Source organism: Panthera tigris, chromosome D1, assembly GCF_018350195.1.
Source record: "Panthera tigris isolate Pti1 chromosome D1, P.tigris_Pti1_mat1.1, whole genome shotgun sequence".
NCBI lineage: Eukaryota > Metazoa > Chordata > Mammalia > Carnivora > Felidae > Panthera > Panthera tigris.
This window is the reverse complement of record NC_056669.1, coordinates 86,959,126-86,985,089: the sequence shown is the minus strand read 5'-3', so window position 1 is coordinate 86,985,089 and position 25,964 is coordinate 86,959,126. Positions and strand designations below refer to the sequence as shown.

Here is a 25,964-nt window from a genome sequence, read left to right as displayed (position 1 = left end):
TACATTTAATGGCACCTGAGCTAAGATCATGCGATTCAATTTACAAGTATTTATTATCTGCTGAGCAAGATGTGGTGCTACCTGGGGCTTGACCACAAATCATTCTTAGACCCAGAAGTCGTATCAGTAGCACTGCTGCTGGGATGGCACGTGGTTGGGGCAAGGCCGGCCAGTCCACCAGGGTTTCAAATGCATGCATTTCCACCTGATGCGCAAGTCAAGGGGGACAGTCCTCTCTGCGGCAGTTTCCACAGGGATCGCTCACTTGCTGTCTGGAGTGCTGATCAATTCCAGTGCCGAGGAGGTTCCTTTTGAAGGTTCTGCCCACCCACGCTCCTCCTCTGGTCTGGGAACTAGCCCCCAACAAAGGCTCTTACTGAAAGAGTCAGTCCAGGAGGCCACGCTTGCCTTACAGGATTCTACCTCCTTGGTTATAGCTGATTGGATAGGCACAGGACCCAAGGGTGGCTCCTCCACAGGCCGATGGACTGGACCGCTCAGAGTCTCAATATTTGGGAAGAGATGGTACCAGAAAGGGGTGGGTACAGGAAAGAAAAGGTGGTGCAGAGTGGGTCCTGGGATGGATTCTCGGCTGTGTACACAGTAAAGAGAAAACAGAGAATGCTAGAAGGCCAAGGGAAGCAAGAGAACTGAGCAAATACACAGAATATACAGAGAGAAACAGCGATGAAAGCACATACAGAGAGAAGATGTGAGAGAACGCAAGAGTGTCCCATGTGGGAGCTGTGTTTTGTTTCTATGAAATGGCCCTGTGTTCTCTCCGTCAACCCCCACACTTTTGAGCAAGTGTGAACTGTCCCTGCAAAGGTCTTTGACTAGAATACCTTCAAGGTGGGACTGACTATAGGGGAGAATTTAATTTCTAAAGCATGGATCTGAGTCAGTTACTGCTCTAAGCTGGATCACTATATTTCCCTAAGAGTGTTTACCTGTATTTTGTAAGCAAAGTCCAAACTATTTTCTGGTGTGTGGTAGAAGGAACAGATCAAGTTTAAATTATTTTCTCAAACTTTAGAAATAATATCTGTTATTTTACTCATTAAACATTGAATGCATAGAAAAAGGTGGCCTAGGTACAAAAAAGAAGCTTATTTATCTATAATCAATATTTAAGTCTTTTGATCCATTTTCTCTAATTTCCATCTCTTCTAATTTCTGTTAGAAGAATTTTCTTTTCTTTCTTTCTTTCTTCTTTTGGTCAGGTATTTAAATTCCTGTCTTTCTCCATCTGTACTCTGATATATATTTTTCCTATCCGTTCTTCCATCAAGATTATTCAGAAATTATATGTTCTACTGCTGAATTCTTAAGTGCACAACATAACTTCCAGGACCAGAGAACTGGTGCTTATATAATCCACTCTGTCTCAGTCAGCCCAGGCTGCCATAACAAAGTACGACAGACTGAGTGGCTTTTAAACAACAGAAATTTATTTCTCACACTTTTGGAGGCTGGAAGTCCAAGATCAGGGTGCCAGCAGGATCAGGGTCTGGTGAGAACCCTCTTCAGAGTTGCAAGACCGTTGACTTCTTAGTGTATCCTCACATTGCAAAAAAAGAAGGCAAGAGGGCTCTCTGAGATCCCTTTTACAAGGGCACTAATCCCATTCATGAGGACTCCACCTTTATGACCTATTCAACCCCAAGGCCCCCACCTCCTAATAGCATCACATCGGGATTAGGATTTCAACATATGAAGGCGGGGGTGGGGTGTGGGGTGGGGGTTGAGACACAACATTAAGTCCATAGCACAATAGCACACCCTGAAAGAGGAAACTTGCTGTTGCATAGGTAACCACTGCCCTCTCAGATCATAGGTACCAGGGCACACAATAGACTTTCATGTTCTTGCACCATGGGACTGCCTCTCCTAATGCATAGCATAGAATCTGCTACCTCATAATGACAAGCTGTCATGGCCTCACCGCCTGCTTGTTTGGATACATGGCACTGAGAGAGGACTGCTCCCCTGCAGTCTTGAACAGCAGCTGAGAACACCGTTTCCTCAATGGCACTCTCTGGAAAAAGCCCAAATGCATTTCTTTTCATGAAGGCAGAAAACTCACATCAAAACAAGTTCCAAAAAGTGTTTATTATGCCACAAATGCATCGTCCTCTATACACTTTATCTGAAGTCCTTTACATATCCAATCATCTTTTTTTTCTTCACAAGAACATAGGGCGTCCCTCACATGACCCTTGTCTACTTTTTAAACTTCCTAGCACAGTTCAAGAAACGCATCACAGACAAGCGTGCAGGCAGCATGGTGAAATGGAAAGCAAGTTGAATCATGAATCAGCAGGCTTGGGGTGGAATCCTCCAGGAGGTCACTCCACTTTTCTGGACTTCTGATTCCTTCTCCGAGATTGCCAAGGTCCTCTGTGGCTTCTTCGACTGTCTGGAGGGTCATGAGGAACATAGAGCCCCTGGGCTCTCACGGGACTCTATTTTTGCCTCCATGAGGCACTTCTGCCTTTCCTCAGAGGCAGCTGTCCAGGCGTCTGTCCCCTCCATGACACCAGGAGACTCTTCAGAGAAGGGACCACATATTAATCACAGAAAATCTGGCAATGGCAGCTGTCTCCCCATTGGTGGAAAAAAACATGAACAGATTGATTTCTTTTCAACTTAAGGTTTTCCTTCCATATACTTTTCTTAAACCTGTGGTGTCTAGTTTATCAGAGTGTCTGACTTAGCACGCTATATTTTTAGTCGTCTCAGTTGATGAACTCAATATTTCATGGGGTTCTGCAAAGACTGCAATGATTTGTTTCTCCATCCTCTTAGCAAGCTGGGGCCACACCACTGCAGACTGTAGGCTCATTCTCTGTAAGTCACTGGAATATCCAAAGCTCAGACATTGTCTTTGAAGCATATATTTTAATTACACTAAGGTCTTGAAACTTCATTGTCACATACAGGATTTCCAGGCATTTACCAAGTAGACAAAGTACTGGGTTGATATCATTGCACTGATGAAATATTAATATTATTGATAAGGCGGGACAATGTGGCTGACTTTATCAGACTCATACCATTTGCATGAAAAGGCTGAGTTTCTTTGGCTCTTTGTTCATTCAAGTGCATTGAATACCTATTTGGATAGACTTAGGCATTGTGTTAATCTGTCAATAAAATCTTGCACCATCCACAGTGTTTTGCAAGCTGATTTAGGTTTTGGACTACAACAACTGGCCATTGGTAGAAATATACCATATATACACATGGAAATTACAAAAATACATTTTATTTATAGCTGATTTTTTTTTTAAGTAACAAAAAACTAACACTATGAAAGATCAACCAGCATACCAAAAGGACACTACCTAATATCATCTGAACAAGAGACTTGTCTGGGGATACCATGACACATCATCTCCGGAACTTTCCAGAAAGGGCAATTTGCCATTGGGAAATAAAAACAGCTTCTTTGAAAAGTCTGTGCTTTGACAGTTTGAATCTCCCATTCTAATCAGTTCCACTCCTACTCTTCTCTCAACTTTTAAATTTCTACCTTCTCTCTGTAAAGACCAAAGAAACTCATGAGGGAAATGGAAAGATGGGCTCAAGAAGGCATGGACACAGCTGAAGCTAGATGGGTCATGGGTGAAGGCAGGACAGGACCTTGTTCTCCAACAGACACCAGGTAAGCCCCAGCAGAGTTGGTGAGGGAACCAGAGTGTTCCCTCTCCTGGGCTACCTGAAGTTTTACTTTTGCACTGACAGTCAGCAGCTGGTGCCTCAGGGCTGTGAGGCAGTGTCCACCCAGAGCTCTAGAAGCTGACTCACCATGCCAGGGAATGTCATTTACCACATCACGGTCACAAGGTCAGCAGCCCTGTCCTTTCAGCAAATGTCCTCCTGCATCCATTAACTACAGGGGCGTGGAGGGAGGGAACTGGCAAACTCCATACACTTAAAAAAAAATGTTATTTACATTTAAATGTAAGTCAACAGATTTTCTACATTCAGAAGCTCCTATAAACAGAGGCTGCAGCCTGGGGAGACCGAGGAGTCCACTCTTTCTGCTTCAAACAGGCATCAATTGCTACTTCCTTCTGTATCGCTCAGCAGCACATGCTGGACATCGCTGTTGAAGAGACAGAGGTTTTCCTGTCAAAGTCCATGTATCCATTATCTCAAAAAAGAGAGAAACTTGTTCTCAGGCCACCTTCATTGCAAAGCAAAGAAAAACCTCCACAAATGACTGTTTTTCTTTTGTAGGATCTTAAAAGCTCTTAGCACCAATTCTCTTTCAGTGAGATCCCAATGTGCGGGGTGCTCAAGTTCCAAAACAACAACACCTCTTCAGAAACTTGTCAACACGAATCCGCCATTCCCTCTCATCTGCTCTCTTTCTCAGCCTTTGTTTAGTTAATGGAAGGACAAAAGAGTCAGGACTATTTATAGGTACAGTCATCGACAGTCCTGATTTTGATCCACTTCATCTGAATATGAACCTTTGAAAGAAAAGGACTGAAGTTTCTTGGCTGGAGTCCGTGCCTCCTTTACAGACCGGAGGAGATTTTAACAATTACAGTCATGGCTGAATGAGAGAGAGTACAGTCTGGTGCTTAATCAGATGCCTGCATTGCCTTTAACACAGAAACAGAGTTAACATGCAGAACTCACCGAAGACAGAGCAATGTTCTCCCCCTTCTGGTGATTTATTAAAATGTGGCATTGGATAGGGATCTGCAGATTAGTTAGTGTCTCTTGTGACTAAGGCTCCAAAGGGAAATACACCCACAGTTCAAACATTTAACTTCACAGATTATCAAACATATGGTCCCACACAGGGACTTCTTGACATACAATCAGTTGAATAAGCCAAGAATCAAGTTGTTCAAGAGTCTCCTCTGTTGCCCAGAAGCCCCACTGTTCACCTGTTCAGAGACTGAGGGTGAGAAAGACTCACACACGGTCTATGCCTCAAGTCCCAACACGTTAGGCTGAGAAAGCAGAAGACGGCTTCCTCAGAGTCTGGAAGTCCCACGGGGCTAAGGCATTAGACCTGGAACTCAAACATGTCTGTCTGTTTCTTGGCCAGCTTGGCCACCTCTTCCCGGATGGCCTTCACGAGGGCCGCCGTGGAGATGTTGGTCAGGGGAGTGTCAGACGGGTCGTTCTCGGTGAGGCTCTGCTGCGAGGCCGCTGCGGATGGCACCGGGGCCTGCTCCAGGCTGGGGTGCATGCCTGCTGGCTGGCTGTACTGGCGAGGGAGCCTGGAGGGAGAGTTTTGCTGATAACGTGACCGGGGGTAAGCCTCGATGTACCCTGGGAGGGGGACCTGCAGAGGGTGTCGGGAGAGAAGAGAAGGGCCCGGGATTAGGAAGGGGTTCAAGTCACAGGACACGCTTGATACTGGACGCAGGAGGGGACTGAAGGCAACGAAAGAGATCCAGAAGAAAATGGGAGACCACCGTGCACATAAAAAACCTGGAGTCTGTTTAGAAAATAGGTAATTTGGACTCGCTGGATATGCTGGTTGGATGAATTAAGTAGGTGTTTTGAAGGTTGCTATAAACAGCTGGAACATGCCCGAGTCTCCACCTGAATCTATCTGCCTACCTTTTTAACATAAGCACAATCCAGCAAACAGAAGTACTGTTCTTTATGGACCTCAAAGGACTCAGGGATTTATTCCCAACGATAACTGCTAACACTGAAGGAGTCCTATGCTTAGGGCTTTCCACACATTATCTCACTTAATTCTCAAAGTAACAACCTAGGAGATAGATGTTGTTATCCTTGTTTTACAGAAGAGGACACTGAAGAAAAGTGTGTCACAGTCTCAGGTGACATGGTTAACAAGCCACTCAGATATGCTTTGAGCAGGTCTGTCTGATGCCAAGGGCTGGGAGTTAATCACTGTACTGTCTCGGATCTGGGATATGATCTTGGTTTCTTGAAAAATTTCTTCTTTTCATTAAAAGTGGAAGACACAGGGGCACCTGGGCGGCTCAGTCGGTTAAGCGTCCGACTTCGGCTCAGGTCATGATCTCGCGGTCTGTGAGTTCGAGCCCCGCGTCGGGCTCTGTGCTGACTGCTCAGAGCCTGGAGCCTGTTTCAGATTCTGTGTCTCACTCTCTCTCTCTGACCCTCCCCCGTTCATGCTCTGTCTCTCTCTGTCTCAAAAATAAAATAAACGTTAAAAAGAAAAATTAAAAAAAAAGTGGAAGACACATACTTCTGTGCTTAAATATATGGACATATCTAGTAATAAGGACAAGTCAGTGATCTGCAATTCAGGATCAACTTTCCCACAGAAACAGTGCCACACATGGGGATGCTGTTCAAGGGCAATCCACAAAAGGCCTTTATATCCCATAATGCTAGTTGGAAGCCTGTGGGGTGAATGCCTGTGGACAACGTAGGCACAGGGTGCTGTGAGGAATGGACACGTGTGGGGAGTCAGGCGGCTTTCGGGGAGCAGCAGCTTAGCTGTGTCTGGAAGATGAATAGGCCCTTGCCAGGAAAACAAGTTGGGAGGGGCTTCCAAGCAGAGGAAAAGCAAAGGCAAAGGTTGGGTGTGCACGGGGATGCAGGGATGCTTTGGGAGTTTCGTCTGACCAGAGAGGATGTACAGCGTATGGAAGGAGCTCAGGAAAGACAGATGGGCAGGGCCAGATCAGAAAGCCACCAAGTGCCAGGTTACAGAGTCTAGTTTTCTATGGCACACTTCTGAGGAATACAGCATGTTTCCATTCTTTACAGAGATACTTGTCTGGGCTCTGGTGAGGATGGAGTAGGATGGGTTGGGTGAAGAGTCAGAAATTTTGGACGGGTGAATATTTAGCAGGAAAGTGGCCTCCTTCTACTCCCCGCTTGGGATGTTCTGACAAGCCCTCCTGGGAAGGCAGCTTTCTGAGATGGATGCCTGACACCTGGCCAGGGAGCCACCAGTGCGCATCAGGCAGAGGAGGGGCCTGTATTCTAGAAAGGACACTCTTGAGGTAGACCCACTGGAGGTCAAGAGGAGAGATGTGAGGCTACGTCAATGGCCTAGGTGAGGGCCTATGGGGACCGGAGTGAGGGAAGAAGTAATAGGATGGATGTCCCAAAGTTTGGGGCTTTAATTTCCCAAGACCTGATAAGAAAGACAAAGTGGCAAATGGGTACTAATGGTGGGTGAGGGCTGTGCATATTTCCCTTACACCTTAGAGGAAAACCAGAGTTGAGCTGTCCATGTCCTTGGTCCACAAGCACTAGGAGTGTGCAGGAGGTGACCGGAGGGAAGCAGATCCACAGCCAGGATAGGGGACTTGCCCATCACGTCTCAGCGCAAACGTTCATTCTTCCAGGACACCTTTCCCTGCCCTACGTTAGCCAAGGGCTCCCTGTAAGGTGCTTCCGTGCAGTTTCTCTAGAGTAACAGCCATCACCCAAGATGCCAACACCTGTCTCAGGCCACCAACTTCGTCAAGGCAAAACTGTGTCTTGCTTGCTTATCACTGTGTACCAGTGCCCAGAATTATGCATGGTACACAGCAGGGAGTCTCATAGAACTCGGGGTTCTGAGGAACACAGTTGGAAAATCACTGGAGGATGACCCGCTGGTGCCATATGTTTGTGAGGGAAGCTGTCATATCTCCTTTCTCTGCATTCCAAATTTAGCTGGAGCTTAGAGTGAGCGTCCAACTCTTGAGATCCCTCAGTTCTACAGCATCAAGCATCTTGGTACCAATGGCTGGGACAGGCAAGGGATACCTGACTCCACTGGAGTGCCCTCAGGGTAATATCCAGAAGCAGAGAAGACGAAGAGACGAGAAGTTCTTCCTCTCTTACAGTAGATTCAGGCTGGAGCCATCACATCTTGCTGGCCAAAATTCAGGACTGGCAAAAACCGCCCCTTTCCTAGGCAGTGCCCATGGCAGGCATCACCTGTTGATCACAGCACACCCCTCCCAATCCTTCTCCATCCAGCTCCAAGGATGAAACCTATTTGTCAAGCCAGGTTGAGGTGATTTTATCTGAGCTTACTCCTGAAGTCTGGAGACCTGGGATCGGGAAGGTCAGACACCCAAATGATGGTGGGACCTTTCTCCTTCTCAGATGGATGTGGAAGCGGACACCATCCCTGTCCCAATTTCTCAAGCTGACAAGCTCAGTCTCTCTGAGCTTCCTGCACTTTCTTTCACATGTGAGAAATCACCTGTTCTCCTCCCCAGTGTGGTTCCTGCATGGGCACAACCTCTCTGCTTAACTGCAGGTGGTAACTGGGCCCCAGCAAAGACCCATTTAGGTTGTGGTGATCACGTTCCTCTTAAAAACAACTAATAGAAAACTAACTCTCCCTAATACTGAGAGGATGGGCCCAGAATGATCAGATCATCCCATTAGGAAGGTTAGGTTTTGATTTGCTGGGTTCTTGTTCCTTCATCTTTAAGGCAATATGAACCCAAAGGCATCTGGAAGTCACCATTAGCCCAGCTAAGCTATCATCTGTGTCTTGAGAGCAAGAGGTTTTGGAAAACACTTCTGTTGACTCCTCCAGAGTACCCACTGGAACTTTCCATACAGAGGGTGAACCGACAAAGCTGTAGATTTACTGTTTAATTAGCACAAGTTAAGTATCATCTACTTTCTGAAAAGCACACATTATGTTTAGACTGTAAGTGGAATTATGGAGTCAAGTAAGCTCTGAATTGATCAACTCATACCCAGTGATTTTAGCTATTTAAAACAGCTGAGCACGACAAAGGAAGAAAAAAAAGCCCACAAACAACCAAACCAGATGCCATAAAGTCTCACATTAAGATTTGTAGACTTGGGGCACCTGGGTGGTTCAGGTGGTTAAGCATCCGACTTCAGCTCAGCTCATGATCTCACGGTTCGTGAGTTCAAGCCCTGTTTTTGGCTCTGTGCTGACAGCTCAGAGCCTGGAGCCTGCTTTGGATTCTGTGTCTCCTTCTCTCTCTGCCCCTCCCCAACTCTCTCACTCTCTCTCTCAAATAAACATTAAAAAAAAATAAAAAAAGATTTGTAGACTTAACAATAGGGAATCCTTACAAGTTACTCTTAAAGCTTATTTACTCCAATTTGACAAATAATTCTAATGAGCTCAGACATGCCCCATTTGCAGAAAATAGCCCATTAGGAAAAGCATATTTAAGGTGAGTATATCTGTGGAAGTGGGGACACTGACAGCAATATAAGCTCTGTTGGGAGCAAGGTCAAAGAAAGAAAAATCATATTGAATGTTGTAATAACTTCAAAAATTATAGTATTTTGGAGATGTCTGATGTAGGGGCGATAATCCTACCATCAGAGCTCATCTTGCAAATGTCATTTTAGTATAGTAAGGCATCCTAATGATGCTGAATCATTTTTTAAAGACAATTCAAATTACATTCCTCTTTTAAAGGAGGGGAGGGGAGATATAATTCATTCCAGAATTTTTTAATGCAAGATAGTATGCATTTTTAAATATTTTGAAAATTAAAGGGATAAGCTTTGATCATCAGGAAAATTAATATATGTAGGATAGTTTTACCCCAATGATGTTGTTTAGACGTGGCATCACTACCCTAAGAATAGACACCAATGCTGAGGCTGAGTTGAACCTGTAGGGGTAAAAGGTATGAACCTCAGGGTTTTAGACAGAGAGAAAAGATGACCCAGGCCTTGGGCTAGATGTTTGATAAATCTAGGATATATTTCAAATGTTGAGACCAAACCCTAAAATGACACTCATCCCCAGGTGACCCTCAAGTTAAGTCTGGGAGACAGCCTGCCTTTCTTATCCATGATGGATGACAACACAGAGGGGTTGGGGCAACCCACACCAGAGGCCAGCATTGTGATGTTTTCATTTGCTTGGTTTTCTCACTTAGCAGCCCTTGACAGGTGACTCCGAGACAGGTCTGGGTGTGACTATCCAGGTTCATCTGGCTGCTGCCCTCTTTGGTCTAGGCCGGGCCAGGTCCACTGTGCCATATGCTCCTACTTATGATAGAGCATGGAACCAGGGGGTCACAACAACACAACCCTTTGCTGGAAGTCAGGCAGGATGCCTTAGGATCTATGTGCAAAGTAATTCAATCTTGAGTTTCTAAAACTATATCTTCTGATACTCCATCTAAAATTTTTACAGAATTTTAAAACTAAAAGGAACAAATTTAATAAAGGCTTTGGAAACAGACCAATGAAGGTTTGAATTTTGGCCTTAGCACCTTATGAAAGCTGTGTGGCTTTATTTTTATTATTATTATTATTATTATTATTATTATTATTGGTTTAAAGCTGTGTGGCTTTAGACAGTCATGTCACCTGACTAGGCCTCAGTTTCTTCATTTGCAAAATGGGACACATCATGGGAATAATAATACCTACCGGATAGGATTGTTGTGAAGAATAAGATAATATAAATAAAACATCTAACATGATGTCTGGCACATAGAAAATACTCAAAAAATGATGGTTACAATGAAAATTTATTTGACTAAGGACGCCCTGCTAGAATGAGGTAGAATCCAGACCGGAAGGTGGGTCTCAAGTTTTCTCTCAAAAGACATCCCACTTGACTACACTGTCTCCACTAAAATGCTTGATGTCAGCCACCTGGTTGGTGGGAAGGGGGCAGAGATAACAAAACGCTGTCTCAACCTCTCATCTGTTTTCTCCCTAAAGTGTGTCCAGCAGGTAAGGCTGTGAGGGAATCAGCGAGGCTCTCACCGAATCGGCCCACTGGCTTGGGAGCTCATTCTCTCCTGCATAGGACATCCAGGCCTGGTTTCTGTAGGACGAGGGAGGCGTTGGGATGAAATAGCCGGTGAAGCCAGGTCTGTTGGCAGCTGGGATGGCGAACACTGCCGGCACCGTATTACCTGGCATGGAGGAGATGGATGGGGAGGATTAGGCCAGCATCCCACCTACCGGGCTGACATTCGCACAAAGCTGGGGGAAGCTGGCAAACGGCGAACTCTGGCATGGGGGGAGGGGAAAATGAGGTGTGGAGCAGACCTCTACCTGCAGCCCTAGCCTTGCCCACCTGCCCAGTCATCTGCTATGATTCAGACCTGGTTTTCTAGAGAAATGATGGCCCAACTCCCCTTGCTGAACCCTCACCAACTCCCCCATCCCCATCCCAACACCCCTGACCTACTGGCAAGAAGAAGGGACACCTTAGTGTCCAGATACGTTTCTCCAGGGAGAATGGGTGTTTTTAAAAAATCCCAGAAAAGGAACCAAAAGGAATGGATTCCACTGATGGAATTTCCGGACACGGTGAATTCTTTAGTTAAGTGTTGACGATTAAGTGTTCGCAGTTTTAGTCTAAAAGGCATGCTTTGAATAGACTAAAAAAGCGATCAGGGCATGAAAAAACCTTGGGGTTAATTTCAGCATTGTTTCTAATAGCAAAAGACTGGAAACAACCAATATGTCCCTCATTAGGGGAAAGGTTAAACTGGCATGTCATATCATTCAATACCATGTGGCAGTTTAAACAAATCAACTAGACCAACATGTACCCATCCTGAAAACAATGCTGAGTCAAGAAAACAAATGCAGAAGGAAATGTATGGTTTGATATCACTCGTATACATGTAAAATAACAAAAGCATTTAATATGCACTATTGGATATGCACACATATGTAGCAAAAAGCACCCTCAATTTAAGAACTGGGATTACGTCTGGGAAGACGGGGAATGAGATAGAGCTGGAGGGTTCTGTCTGCAATGCTTTAAAGATACATAATAATTTAAAAAGAAACCCTGAAGTCTGGCAAATGTTAGCATATACCCTTACTGTAGCATACCTTAATATTTTGTCATATTTCAGATTTTTTAAAGAAATAGAACAGTAGCTCTTCCAACCAGAGCTACTGAAGTCAGACACACAGTTGCCTGGATTGCTAAGGATGACAGGGAGCAGATGGCTTGTGTGGATTTGGGGGGTGCGGGAGTGCAAAGAGCACGGCACCGGGGTGGGGCTGGGGTACAGCACTGGCCTTTTTCAGCGTTTCTCCTCTTGCCCACCTGAGTAATTTAAAGCCGACTGGTCCAACTGCGCCACGGACACGGGGCCTCTGGACACCTGCGCGAAGGAGGGGCTGTCGTGCAGCTGGGCCGGTTCGGGCCCTGCGGACTCGGCCATCCTGGTCTTGCTGCCCACGTCCGAGGTGGACCTGGGGGGTGCAGAGGGGCTGCGTTAGCCGCTCCCACCCAAGGCGAGGTTCCCACCGCTTGCACCTCTGGGGGTCGCCTCAGGGGACCTTGGCGGTCTCCAAGCCCCAAGAGGGTGGGGGTCCTCAGGCCTGGATGTGCCGCCCCCCCTCCCCTGAATAACAAAGAAGGCCAAGCGCGTCTGGAGTTGGAGCAGCGGTTGTGGTGGCCCAAACTTAAGTCATTTTTAGATATTCAAGGTCAGTGCTCCCCCGAGGGTGGCTCTTGTGTCTCTGGGGAGTAGCACACTTAATTTCCACATAAATAAGCCAGGCAATTAGCGCTGGGTATTAGCTGGGGATGGTCGACCTGGGGGGATGACATCATCAGCAGCCAATGAGAAGGCTCCGTCTGGAGTGCCTGGTCGCACCCCCTCCAGACACCAGGGCTGGTGACCTGCGAGGGCCAGAGGACCACAGTTTCCTGCTGCTGGTGGTAGCAAGAAGCCCAAGGCTCTGAGAAGCTTGGACTGCTCCCGGAAGCAGGAGCCTAGCACTTTCTAGGCGTTATGAATGACAGAACACTTTTTGTCCCCCGATCCCACAGGCGAGCAGAGAATCCGGCCCATTAAACACATCATATTTCCACTTAGTGCTCAGAATGCCAGTGAGAAGAGGGCTGCCTGGGCTCCACGGGTGCCAGCTTCTCCCCTCTAATAAAGGGTGCTTTAGCCAGTCTCTAACCTCCCCTTCACAGAGGGATTTCAGGCTCCTAAAATTAAAATGGAAGGAGGCAAAGACAGCCACAGCAGGTGGCAGGCTGCCAGCTCTGAGCAGCCAAGTGTCTGTCACTGTAATAGCAGAACAGAGCCACAGCACCGCAGCCAGACCAGGAGGCGGGAGTGTGGGTTCTAGCTACCTCCCCTCGCTCAGCCTCAGTTTCCTGGTCTGTGAAACAAAAGGGGTGGATGACCCCCTCTCCGAGGCTCCTCCGTGGTCTAATCGTCTGGGTCTATATGGAAAGCAGTGACCTGCTGATATTTGGCAAGACGGTAGACAGGGTGGAAGGGCAGGGGAAGAGACTGGTGGGTAAGAAATAAGAAACAGATACTGGCCTTCAGCAAATGGGCCACAAATGACTGATGTGAAGTTCCTGGCATTCAGAACCATCAGGAGTAATTGAGGCTTCCCAGTATTGCCCAGGGGGGGGGGTTAAACACAGAGGCTGTGATGATTTGACCCTACATCAGGGTGGCTGCTGGAGGCTCAGTAATGTGGGGTCTCCCTTCCTTTCTTGATCCCTCCATCTTTCTCTTGGTTGATCTCTCCCACAGCCCTGGCTTCCCAGATACTATTCCAGGCATCTGCTACTAGTTTAGAAAACCCTTCTGAGGAAAACTCCCGTGTTCTGCCCCATACACTTAGCCCCCTTGGAGGAATCCTAGAATCTCTGCGATCAGTTAGGTCGTCTCCCTCATTTTACAGTAAGGAAACAGGGGCCAGAGAGTTGAGGCAACTTGCCCAGGGTTTTATACAGGGTTAGGATAGAACCCTGGTGTGCTGCTTCCCAACCCACTCTGAGCTCGACTGGAGTCAAGGGCTGGTGTCTACACACGGCCTGGCATTCTAAACTGCGGGAAATGAGGGCAGGGACATTTTGGAGGAAAAACTCATTTTTCTTCACCATTTTCACAAAGTTCAGACCTGTGGTCCACAGATAAGGTGTGGCTAGCATGTTGGGGGAGGCTAGGGTAGGAGGGCCAGGGCAGGGGATCATACCTATCCCAGGGCACAGTTGTTTCTTTAACCCTGGACCTGATGCCTATTCCAGCATCTCCCAGCACTCATGGATTTTGTGTTTCTTGCCTATCTTTATCTAAAACATGTGCTTTTTATAAGATCACAAAGACAATATCTTTATCATATCTGAGTTATATCTTTATATCTGAGTTAATACGTTTATACATATCTGAGTTCATGTGCTCTCAGCCTCCCATCTTGGAAGTCATGAGTTAGGCTGGGTGCCCAGACATGCTGCTCCCTGGCCTCTTAGCCACCACCCCTAAACAACAAAGGGACTTCTGGGTACACACATGTGCCAGGAGGGGCCCAGACTGGAGGCAACCGTTGGAGTGGCCTGAGCTGGAATAATTTTTAGATGTTGAAGGTAAGGGTATGGGGCTTCTATGGTATGGGTTGGTTGACCTTGAGTTTCTTCAGTTGTGGGTTCTAAAGGACTTCCCATGTCAAATGATAAGAAAGTTGGTGAACCCTCTCTGTGCTCCCACTTCCTTCATGGTACTTGGAGCACCCCAGGCACGAGGTTGTCTGTACAGGTGATTGCACCCTCAGTGGGACGGCCATGAAGGAGATGTGTCAGGTCAGGGTACACAGGAACAAATCTCCAAACATTCCAAGCAAAGCAAAGAAAGGAATGTGTTACCGCCTGAGAGAAGCAACAGCCACAGGGCCAGTCCGGGGAGGTACAGGTGGAGGGGGAGAGCCCATGACCATTTCAGGAAGCTGGGAAAACCTGTATGCCTGTGAAATAGACGAGCAGTAGAGGAAGATCTGTTAAAATGCAGTGTCCATCAACACACAGGTTCTTCTTACTGAAAAGGAAAGCAGACTCCCAGGTCAGGTTTTCCTGCCTTCCTCAAAATCTCCCCTGATCTTCCTTATGTTCCCCAGTCCCCTCTTACATCTCATCTCCAGCCAGGCTCCCCTTTGCTTGGGCCATTGTAGTCACGGAGTCCTTCGATTGATCTTAGAATAAGCCAAGTTCTTTCCTGCCTCCAGCTTTTGTATGTGCTGCTTCTTCCCCCGGGACGCTTTTCTCCTAATCCTTCCCATGGTTCCTTCCTTCATCTCATTCAGCCAGCCCCATGTTCCCCTAGAGCCCCATTTACTCTCTCTCCATATTCTGCTTTATTTTTTGCCATAGCAATTGTCACCCTATGGTATTATATCATTGCTTGTTTAGGTATTTCCTGCCACCAGCTGGACTGTAATGTGGGAAGGGCTTTGCTGTCAGCTATATCCTCATGCCTGCAACAGTGCCTGGTAGATCATGTATGATCAATAAATAAATGAATAAATGAATGAATGAAGGAATGAATGAATCACTGATTGCGTTTTACTTTGTCACTCGTGGAAAGCAGATTTAGTTGGGGGGGAAGGGATGGCTTTAGAATCAGGAAGTATGGGTGGAGGTCCTAGTTTGCTGACAAATAGACTGTATGTCCCTAAGCAAGTTGGGTGACCTCTCTGGGCCTTGCTGTCCTCTTCCAAAGTGGGGACAAGGATGCCTTGCTCAGAGGGCTGCTAAGAAGATCAGGCAAGTCGGTGTATGTTTAAGTATTTCACAATCTATAAAGCACTATTCAAAGATAAAGGATTGGAACTGTCATGAAAGCGAAGACTTTAATCAACACGTGAGGGGATAAAATGAAAACAGTCAGAGGATAGACAGGATCAGAGAGCCAGGCCACAGCCTCCTTTAGCGAGAGAAAATCTAGAAATGCTCTCTGGCAAGACAAAGCTTAACTTGTGCTTCTCATTCATCTTTTTCTTTAGGTATCATGCCTGCTAGATCTCTTGAGGAACAAGCTGACAAGACTTTAAGCCCGAAGGCTTCAGGACAAAAAGCAGCAGCAGAGGGAATCCATAAATAGGGTTCTTTGAACTGAATGAGGTCTTCTTCCCAGCGTTATGGCAGACTACATACTTTTAAGGGCTTAGATCCTAGATGAAACATGCTTCTTGATGCACTGTGGGAATTGCAAGATGTAAGGGAAAGCTCAAGGACCCTACCCACTACCCGTACCCCTGCCCCAGCACACACCTCAGCCAACTAAAACAAAACCATGTGCTGAAACCAGAGGTAGAAATAGTGAGTAGTAAGCAAATATGAAAGGTGAGGGGTGTTGCCTGGAAGACAAGTGCATGTTGGCAAATGATTAAGAGAGCAAGCTTCAGGACAGGGCAAGGGGATGGGACAGGTGGAACTGAGACACTCACAATCAACCTGGAAGGAGCTGACATTGGTCCCTTTCACAGAGGGAGGCTGGTAGCACTCAGGCAGGAGCAATTCTAAGTCCTGTTTGGAGGAGATTTCCCTAAACCAGGCTCTCAGGATCGGCATAGATTAAGATGAGCAAATAATAGCTCATCATCAAAGACCAGAAAACATAGGTGAGAGTCAGGAGAAAAACAAACAAACAAACAAATGAACGACATATTTAGATCTTTAAGGACTTAAGAGTTAAAAATTTCCAGATACAAAACAGAAAACAGAAAGGTAAAAAATGTAAAAAAAAAAAAAAAAGACCAGACAGAGAAACTATCAGGAATGATCTGGCAGATTTGAGAAAGAACAATTAGAACTTTTAGGAGTGAAGTGTAATTACTGAAAGAAAACACTCAACATAGGGGAATTAAGTAATCGATGTGCCACAGATGAAGAGAATATTAATAAACTAGAAAACGGAATTGAGGAAATTACTAAGAATGAAGCACAAAGACATAAGGAGATAGGATATATAAAAGAGAAGTAAAAAAAAAATATATGGAGGACAGAGTAAGAAGGTCTAAAAGTCCCAAAGTCCCAGAGAGGAAGAGAGGCAATATTCAAAGAAGCAATGACTAAGAATTTTCCAGAATGGATAAAATCAGTAGATTAATAAGTTCAGGAAGTACGATGATCCCAAGCAGGACAAATAAAACACATGTAGATACATTGTAATGAAATTGTAGAGTACCAGAGACATAGAGAACATCTTTAAAGCAGCCAGAGAGAAAAGGCATATTATCTACAATATGGGGACTTCTCAATGTCACCCAAAAGACCATGGAATGAATGCAAAGTGCTCAAAGAAACTGTTAGCCTAGGAGTGTAATAGCAATACTAATTTTCTAGGACAAGAATGAAAGAAAACATTTGCCCAGGTTTAGAGGTACTGGCTGAGTCAATATGGAAAGCTACATTACCGTGTTGCATTTCCTTTTTTTTTTTTTTTTTTTTTTTTAAAGCATCAATAAACTATGTACGCTAAGGTAGGATTCTGGGAACCAAAATCTGAAGCTCTACTAGATCCTAAGCTAGGATGGGGTTCAGCAACCATGCTACCCCTACCTTACAAAGCAAAACGCTTTGCACAGAATAGTGCTAAATAAGTATTTGCTCAATGAATGTTGAGTGAACCAAACCCAGGAGACCAAATTCTCATCTTGATTCAGCCATTCACTTTCTGTAGACAGTCTCTCTGCACCTCATTTTTGTTGATGTTTTTCATTTTCCTTGTGAAATAAGGCATTGGAGTAACTCACAGGCTTCCAAACAAACTCTTCTATAGCCATGAAATAGCTTTGACACAACTTGAATACATAACTAGATCAAAGCAGGGCTTCTCTGGTTGAAGTTGGGGAGAGGGGCGGTGCCCTGGTGAATTTGGCCCTTCACTTACCTGCATGATGATAACCTGGGACCTCCCTGAACTCTAAGGTTTTGCAGAGAGTTTGAAAATCATTGTCTTGGGACATCCTTCCAGCTTATACTCCATTATTATCAAGAAACCATCAAGTAAGAACATGTCTTTCCCAAAATAGAGAAAGGGGTTTAGAGCCCCTCTTCTCTCTTCTGGCCTCTCACAATACTCAGTAGAGAGACAGACAACTTATTTTTATCCCTGGTTCCTGGAAGGCTTATTCTTTGCTCAACATAGTTTTCCAGCTAAGAAAAAGCCCTTCTATGCCTGTGTCTGTCCTGTAGCCAAAGAACTGATTAAATTCTTGATTTAATCAATGGCAAATTGATTTACCAAAGAATTGATTAAAAATTCTGAACTTTTGATAAGTACCAAGGGAATTGTCTTCTTTGGAAGATTTTGCCAGTTACAAGCAAGACTGAGCAGGAGATCACACAGTCTCCTTTGGGCTGTATCTACAGGGCCCTGGGGTAGCCACAGGGGCCACATAAAAAAGCAGAACTTGTGCCCTGTGCTTGGGGGCTGAGAGAATCCCCACCCACAGTGTCTTCCTACCTCCCCCCTCCCCCCTGTGCAGGTTTCCCATAGTTCTAAGCCCTCCTGGCTTCACATTCTGATTTCTCTTGATACGTATCTGGAACCTTGACTTCCTGATGACTGCTTTGTGATTAGGATTTCACTGGAAGCTATTCCTCAAAACTGTTGCCTGATTTCAAGTTTCCAGTTCCATGACAGTGGCCATAATGTGCCCAGCCTGGCACCATCTTTTGGGATCCCTGCCTCTAGCTAGAAAGGAGATCCAAGACTCAGAATTGAAGGTAGTTTTTGTAAACAGGTCTGAGGTCTCTGAGGTGGAAGGAGCCTGGGAGTAACTAGAGTAGGCTGGCCAGTCTTTGGGCTCAGAAGTTTGGTTGTAAAAGTAGAAGGGGAAAAGGGGACTACATAGTCTACTCAAAGGTTCAGTTGTAATGTTCTTGGGTGGGAGGTGATGGGGTTGGGTCAAGGCCATCCTCTCTAGTAACCCCAGTAGAGAGTGAACCCAGGTGAAACCCACTGGGTGCTGGTCCCTTCTTGTGCAGGTGCACCCATCCAGAAGGGGGAAGGTGATCAGGATCAACCTGAAGGGTAGCACTATAGGCATGATAGGTCCAAGAGGGCAGCTTGTGCCTACAGGAACAGGTCAGGGGTCTCAGGCTTTGCATGGGTGGTGGAAGGAGGACTGACAGGTCAAAGTCAACCCACCCTCATTGGAGGCCAGCCCCAGGTCAGAATGGATGCATGAGTCTTTCCATACCTGCTAACCATGCTGGGTTGCACTGAATGGTGTCCCTTCGAGTATATTCTGCTGATGCTGACAATACCACTTCCAGGCTAAATAGGTATCTACCTAAGTCTACATGTGGCTGTAACTTCTTATCCTGGTGGAGGAGGTAAAATCTTCCAGAAGGATAGTTCCTATTTAGTTGAAAACAGAGGACTTGGTAATTGAAGACTAACCCTGTAGTAAAAATCCAGTGCCTATCTTGATCTGTTAGTTTACCAGGAGCTACTGATAGAGCAATATCTAAGGCTTCCAAGGCCTCTGGAATCATAAAAGGTTTGAACTGGAAAGAGAGCAGGAGACATTGAGACCATATACTTTACCTTAACCAAGGAGGATACTAAAGGCCAGAGAGGTAAACTGACTTGTCTAAAAACACACAGCCAGTTAAGGGCACTGTCTTGCAATTCTGAGCTAGGGGTATCGTGGTAGAGGGGATGGGTTTGAAGTCAGACAAAACTGGGGTTGAATCCTGGCTTGATCCTTACCAGCTGCTTGATCTCAAGCAACTTACCTTGCCTGTGCCTGCTTTCTCACTAGTGATGGAGGTTAACAGTATTATACCCCCATTTTAAAGGCTGTTTGAAAAACTCATTTTATATGTTAATGTAACATCTGTCACACATTGGGTCCTCTATAGTAATACTCTCTTCCTTTGAGACAGGATAGTATTTTGATACAATAACTGTAGTAATCAAGACTTTTTTCACCTCACAATTCCTGAAGTCCAGGGCCCTTCCCCTGCCCCAAGCAACAAGGGCATCCTACCTTCCTGCCCCAGGGAAGGAAGGTGATGCCCATGAAGAAGGCGTGAGAGCCAGTCCTCATTGGAGTTTTGATGGTCAAAACTATTGAATTGCAAAAGTTTAGGATTTTATTTTATTTTTTTAATTTAAATTTTATTTTATTATTTTAAAAGTAATCTCTACACCCAACATGGGGGTCTAACTCATGACCCCAAGATCAAGAGTCATATGCTCAACCAATTGAACCAGTCAGGTGCCCCCCTAAGAGTTTAGGATTTTAAATATCAAAAACTTAAGCTCTAAAGCACTCAAGACCTAAAGTTGATGCCAAAAGAAGAGATTTGGAAGAAGTGAGGTATGTTTAGATTATTGCCCCTAGGTGAGGTAAACACCCTTGGGTTAAGAAAGGGAGGGAGTGGGAGGCAAGCCAGAGAGCTTAGATGCTGATGGGTCTGGAAAGGGGGCTCTATGTTCTGCCTCACTCTGGGGGGAGACAGGGGGGAAAAGGATAATATGAGGAAGATGCTAGAAAGGGTGAAAGGATAGATGTGTGTGTGTGTGTGTGTGTGTGTGTGTGTGTGTGTCAGAGGGGGAGAGAGACAGAGACACCAGGGGAGAGACAAAGAGGGGGAATGAGTATACTGAAGCATGGAAGGAAGGGGGGGGGAGAGTCTGGAAGTTGCTTACAAGCAAGAGGACCAGGATACAGCTGTGCTCTACCTGGACCAACACCTGGAGACTAGATGGAATCAAGGACTTATCAGGGATGCCAGCCAGAGGAGTTAGATGAGGACAAACTGGAACCAGATTCTTCCCACCCCCTCGCCATGCTTTGCATCATGTAGGCCCCCTCAATAGCTTAACCCAGGAGGAGAGAAGGAGACCCTGAACTGAAATTGAGCTTTTGGCACATGGAGAAGATAAGCGAAAAATCAAAGTACATGTCTTGCACCTCTGAGTTTTGTGGGCTAAGTATTCTCTAGACTTCATCTCCTACCTCCCTTTCTCCCTTCCCCTGGAGCCTTTGCTGGATGTTCGGTACTCAGATGGTTTTCAAGGAGGCTTTCTCAGGGTAGTCCAGAGGCAAAGATCCCCAATGCCAAGGCTAGCCTAGGTATAACAGCATGACCTGCCTTCAAGGACTCCCAAGAGTTGGACAATGCCCCATCAACAGAGCCGGGATGGACCCTCTCCCTGTGGTCCAACTGCCTCAAACCGCCAGTGACTTTTGAGCAATGAGAGGTGGAGGGAACCCAATAAAAACATTGAATTTCTGACCCACCTGGCCAGATGGGAGCTCAGAACAGATTCAAATCAGGTTTACAGAAATAGAAGAAACATAATCATCTCTTGAACCCAAATGTTGTGGTGGATGTAAACTTATACCTGACATGTCTGCCTATCTCATCAACAAAGGTTTTTGTTTTGTTTTTGAGGGGAGAGGAGGAAAAAAAGCTGTAAGATTCTCATTTTCATTTTAATAGAGTTGTCTCCTTCATAAGCGGCAATGATAGTGTTGGACAAAACCCTCTCAAACTGGGCCAGCTTCCTTATGAGAGGATCACACTCTGAAGTTCTGGAGATTTGAGTCTCCTCAGGGTCTGCAGGACATCCCTGGGCTCACTGGGCCAAAGGGAGGAAAACATGTGGTCTTTGAAGTCAGCTCTAGGTTCTCACTTTGTGTCTGCCCTTGATAGCTGTGTGACCTTGGGCATGTTTCTTTACTTCTCCGAGCCTCAGTTTCCTCACCGGGTACACGTGGATAATAATAACATTGACTTCACAGGATGCTTGTTAGATGAGAAGAGGTGATGTCTACACAGCACTTAGCTTTGTGTCCGGTATATGCAATGAGAGCTCAACAGATGGCAGCTGTTGACGTTGTTATAATTATTACCGTTGATTGCTCTGGAAAGCCTCTAGTGGGGAGGATGTTTTAACCCTGCTGCCTTTCTCCAGATCCCTTACTCTGACACCCACAGGAAGGCTTTAGGATGTTTTCATTCCACTTGGTGCAGACCCATTAGGGCTGCTGGCAAAACTGGATGGGACATTAGGTGTCAAGTCCAATCTCTTCACAGATTCAAGGGGTGAAATATGTTCAGGACTGCGGTGCAGGAGTCCCAAGCTGCCAGCAGTAACCTTTTCCATGACATAAATGACATCAGGCTGGCCCAGCACATTGAAAACCACCAGCTTCCAATTATCCTCCGGCCGAGCTCCCAGTGCTTCCTTTTGGGGAAGCTGAAAAGTAATCATAGTTATCATCCTAAATTGCCACCTTTTCTATTGATTTCCACATTATCATAGCACAAGGGGGCTCGGCAAGAACTTGGGTTGAGACTCATTATTTCTACTGTGTATTGTTAGTGATTTTCTCCTCTCATGAAAATAGGGACCATGTGTGTTGGCAAAAAAAAAAAAAAAAAAAAAAGAAAGAAAGGAAAAAAAAGGCGGAAGCCTTAATAACAAAAGAACTGCCTTTCATATTGTTCCAGTTTGATGGCCCATCTCTCTGCTGTGTTCTCAGTTCTTTTCCAGTTTTCGGTGGCCTGATTTTTCAAGAGTATAATGCTGATGTTTTTGCCCTTCTTGGCACAACTGCCAACCCCAAATTATAACAAACAGAATGATCTAGGTCTTCATATGTGCTAAAAATAAGAAATTTTTTGATGGTTTTGTTAAATTGAGGCATCATGGATGTGGATTCTGTCAGCAGTTGGAAGACTCATCCTGGATGTTTTTTCTCTCTGAAACCAGACCTCTTTATGGATCCCCAGAAGCTAGCCTCCAACCCAGAGCCAGATTCTCCAGCTGTTCTTGAGAATCGTCTTTAACCAGAAGTGGGGCTTCTCTGGGACCCTCGGGTGGGGCATCCGGAGCATGCTCTTAAAGGAATTTAATAGAGCAGGAGGAGGAATAGAAGTAGTGTCAGCAGAGTCAGGAAAAGGGATATAACTAGTGGAATTCTGTGAAAAGGACAGGATATTTTTATTATAATGACTACCATCTCTCAGGCAATTTGAGGTGCTAGGCATCATCTGAAAGCCCTCTGACAAACATCAGCAAACAAGCAGTGGGTGCTCACCAGGTGCAGGACCGTGCCAAGCATTTTACATGAATGATCACTTCATCCTTACCGTGGCCCTCTCATCACCACTATTTCATGGCTGAGGCATCTGAGGCTCAGAGCTATAGCCCCAGGCTAAGGTCATTTAGCTGGTGTGTGCCATTCTACTCTGGACTGAGGGAAAATCCAGGCACGGGGTCCGTGTATGGAGATCAAGAAGGATGAACCAACAAAACTGAGGTCAGTGTGAATCAATACAGAACAGAGACAGGTGATTTTCCCAGGGGACAGACACTGAAGAGCTGCTTATAAATGTGGTGAGATCAGTGTGTTTTCTCAATCTCAGTGAGAAAAATCTCTTCTTTCCCCCATAAGGGTGGGTACCAATTTAGTGGACAATCAGAAAGTTCTAATTGTGCAAACAGTAACATGATGGCCAAAGGGAAGTATTTTATTTATTTATTTTTTTAATGTTTATTTATTTTTGAGAAAGAGAGAGAGACAGAACGTGAGTGTGGGAAGGCAGAGAGAGAAAGAGAGGGAGACATGGAATCCAAAGCAGGCTTCAGGCTCTAAGCTCTCAGCACAGAGCGCAACACAAGGCTCGTATCCACGGACTGCGAGATCATGACCTGAGCCAAAGTTGGGACGCTTGACCAACTGAGCCATCCAGGCACCCCCAAAGGGAAGTGTTTTAAAGTTGATGGATTTGTAAGGCTCAGTGAGAATTATTCTGACTCTTTCTGGAAAAAAGGATGTTTGGACTTCAACTGAGGAGAGCATGTGGCTCCAGAGTTGTTGACACACTTCCGGAAGGCATACCCAGCAAACCTCCCTGATGGCGGAGGCTAACTCATATTCTTAAGATCTGGTCATTGCCCCAAAGTCTTCTATTTTAGCTTAAAAATTACTTGAAGAATTTTGCATCGTATTCTACCCATATCTCAGAAAATGGGATATAAAAAAGATGGCTGGTGTTTACCTATGTCCTTTATTGCCTGTACTCTCCAGATTTGTGTATCAGAGACTGAGAAGACGGCTCCAATAATAACCAGCTCTCCTGACAATGTCTTACTTTCCTTAGACTGACTTTTACTTATCGAAAGACCACACTGACCAGCAAATGGAAGTATTCTGGCCTCTGTGGTCACCCAGCTTCTCACTGCAGGTTTGTAAGTTCGAATCCTTAATAACAAATCAGTTATTGTGAGTGTAATCGGCGTTTGAGTCAAATTCCCAGGGGCTGGTCACTGTGAAGTGAATAGAAACAGAAATTCTGCACTTCCCAACCTAAGGACAAAGCCTTGCAGTGATGATAGCCCCAAGCAAACACAGCCGCCCCACCCCAGATCTTCAGTCTGTCCTGTTCAACTCAGCCAACAGGAAAGGTAAGGCTAGACACAGACATTCAAGGACAGAGGGTATGAGGAGCAGTGTCAAGGGGAGACATCTCAGTGACTTGGAGGAGAGGAGAAATCTGGAGCAAAGGAGAACAATAAAGAAATTCACACTAGTGTGCAGGCTATGTAGTTATGTAGCGTAACAGCAATTTATTAAGTGCCTGTGTGGTGTGGACCGCGGAGGGTAGGGGTGTGAAATCATCACAAGGCTCCACAGGCCCACAGATGTCCCAAATAGTCTACTGCAAATGAAAGAGGCAATGCAACATAGCACAAGGGAGAACAGCATGCCGGTTAAGCACATGGGCTCTGGAGCCGGACACAGCTGGCTTTGGGTCCCAGCTGTGCCCCTTCCTGTCTGTGTGACTTGAGCAAGTGTGTAACCTCAGTTTCCTCATCTGTAAAATAGGGACAAAACAAGTACCCACCTCAGTGGCTTGTTGTAGTAAAGACTAAATAAATGAGCTAACATACATACGATCGATACTTAATGACTAAAACACTCAAAAAGTGTTGGCTTTTGTTATGTAATTACATATCACAATGACAATTTATAAAGCTCTATTAATGAGTAACCCTTGGGGATGGGTCATGAACTATTACAAGGATGGAATCTGTACATGCACATTGCATTGTTTATTATGGTCTGTGGCTTATCCATCTTTTAAAAAAGATATCTGTAGATGCTATGGTAATGAATGAGACGCATCCTAATTAAAATTGTTGTTTAAATTATGGAAGCTTTTAGTCACTGGGTGCTTTCTCAGATACGGAGGTGCAGTTACCACTAAATGAAATAATCACGAGTGACACCGTTGCAGCATCTGTGCCTGGCATTCTTATAAGTGCCTCAGATATATCATCTCGCTTAATCTTTACAACCCTAGGAAGTTGGTTATCCTGTTCATTTCAGCGGTAGAGAATTTAAATGATGTCTCCAAGGCTAGTGAGTGGTCGGGCAGGGATTCGAAGTCAAACCACCTGCCCCCTGAGCCTCTGCTCTGAACCACCAGGCGCATGGCCCCTAACATGCAGCTTTGCAATGTGTTCTGACATTTCCTCACACTTGGAAATGCAGGAAACCACCAGTGCATGAAGAATGAGGTCAACCCATTACAGGAGGGACAGTAGAAAAGGAAATTCATTCTAAAATGTACTGTGGTTTGATGTAAGGGCTGTCTGTGTGCTTGTGCCCACAGGCTTAGGCTTGGATCATGGGTGGAGGACGGGATGAGGGTCCAGAAAAGTATGTCTCAAAATCCCAAGGCGATTTACCACTAGAAGCTCCCACTCTGAGACCCCTGTCATAACACCCTGGGCATAGCTGACCCGATGGTGGCAGGTGGATGGGACGTCGGACTTACCGGTCGAGGCAGACTGTACTGGTACATTTCTGGGCGATAGGTGGGTACCCACTGCACCCCTGCCCTGGGCCGCGTCATGGTCCCTGGAGCACTGGTCACAACCTCCGAGTAGGGCAGGTGCTGTGCTGAGCCGTAAGCCTCCTGGTGCCGGCTCTGGCCCGCGTGGCCTGCAGATGCCAGGCTGAAGGCCTCCTCCAGTAGCATGTGCATCTGCTGCCTGACCTCATCGATGGAGGGCTGGGAGCTCAGTGTGGAGGTCTCCGAGTGACCTTTCATCTGCCTTGATCGGGCATAGCCCCGGGGCTCATTCACTCTGTCGATGTTGGTTTCCTCTATGATCTCAGGCTCAGTCTGTGGGATCAAACACACGCCCGTGGATTTGTTAATGAACTGTCCTTCCCATTAATGTTGTCTGTACTTACTCTAAAATGTTCAGCTTGGACATGTG

At 45.7% G+C, this 25,964-nt stretch overlaps 1 protein-coding gene across 1 annotated transcript in view; it reads right to left on the bottom strand.

Annotated features, from left to right (window-relative positions):
• Positions 1 to 2,139: 2,139 nt before the first annotated feature.
• Positions 2,140 to 25,964, bottom strand: part of KIAA1549L (KIAA1549 like) — a 266,784-nt gene continuing 242,959 nt past the window's right edge. Inside the window, exons 17-21 of the mRNA XM_042958831.1 lie at positions 25,517 to 25,867; positions 14,573 to 14,670; positions 12,005 to 12,153; positions 10,699 to 10,850; positions 2,140 to 5,311 (exon numbers count right to left, since the gene is read on the bottom strand). Coding sequence (XP_042814765.1) covers positions 5,030 to 5,311; positions 10,699 to 10,850; positions 12,005 to 12,153; positions 14,573 to 14,670; positions 25,517 to 25,867 — 1,032 coding nt within the window. The 3' untranslated portion in view covers positions 2,140 to 5,029. The remainder of the gene's footprint in view (positions 5,312 to 10,698; positions 10,851 to 12,004; positions 12,154 to 14,572; positions 14,671 to 25,516; positions 25,868 to 25,964) is intronic.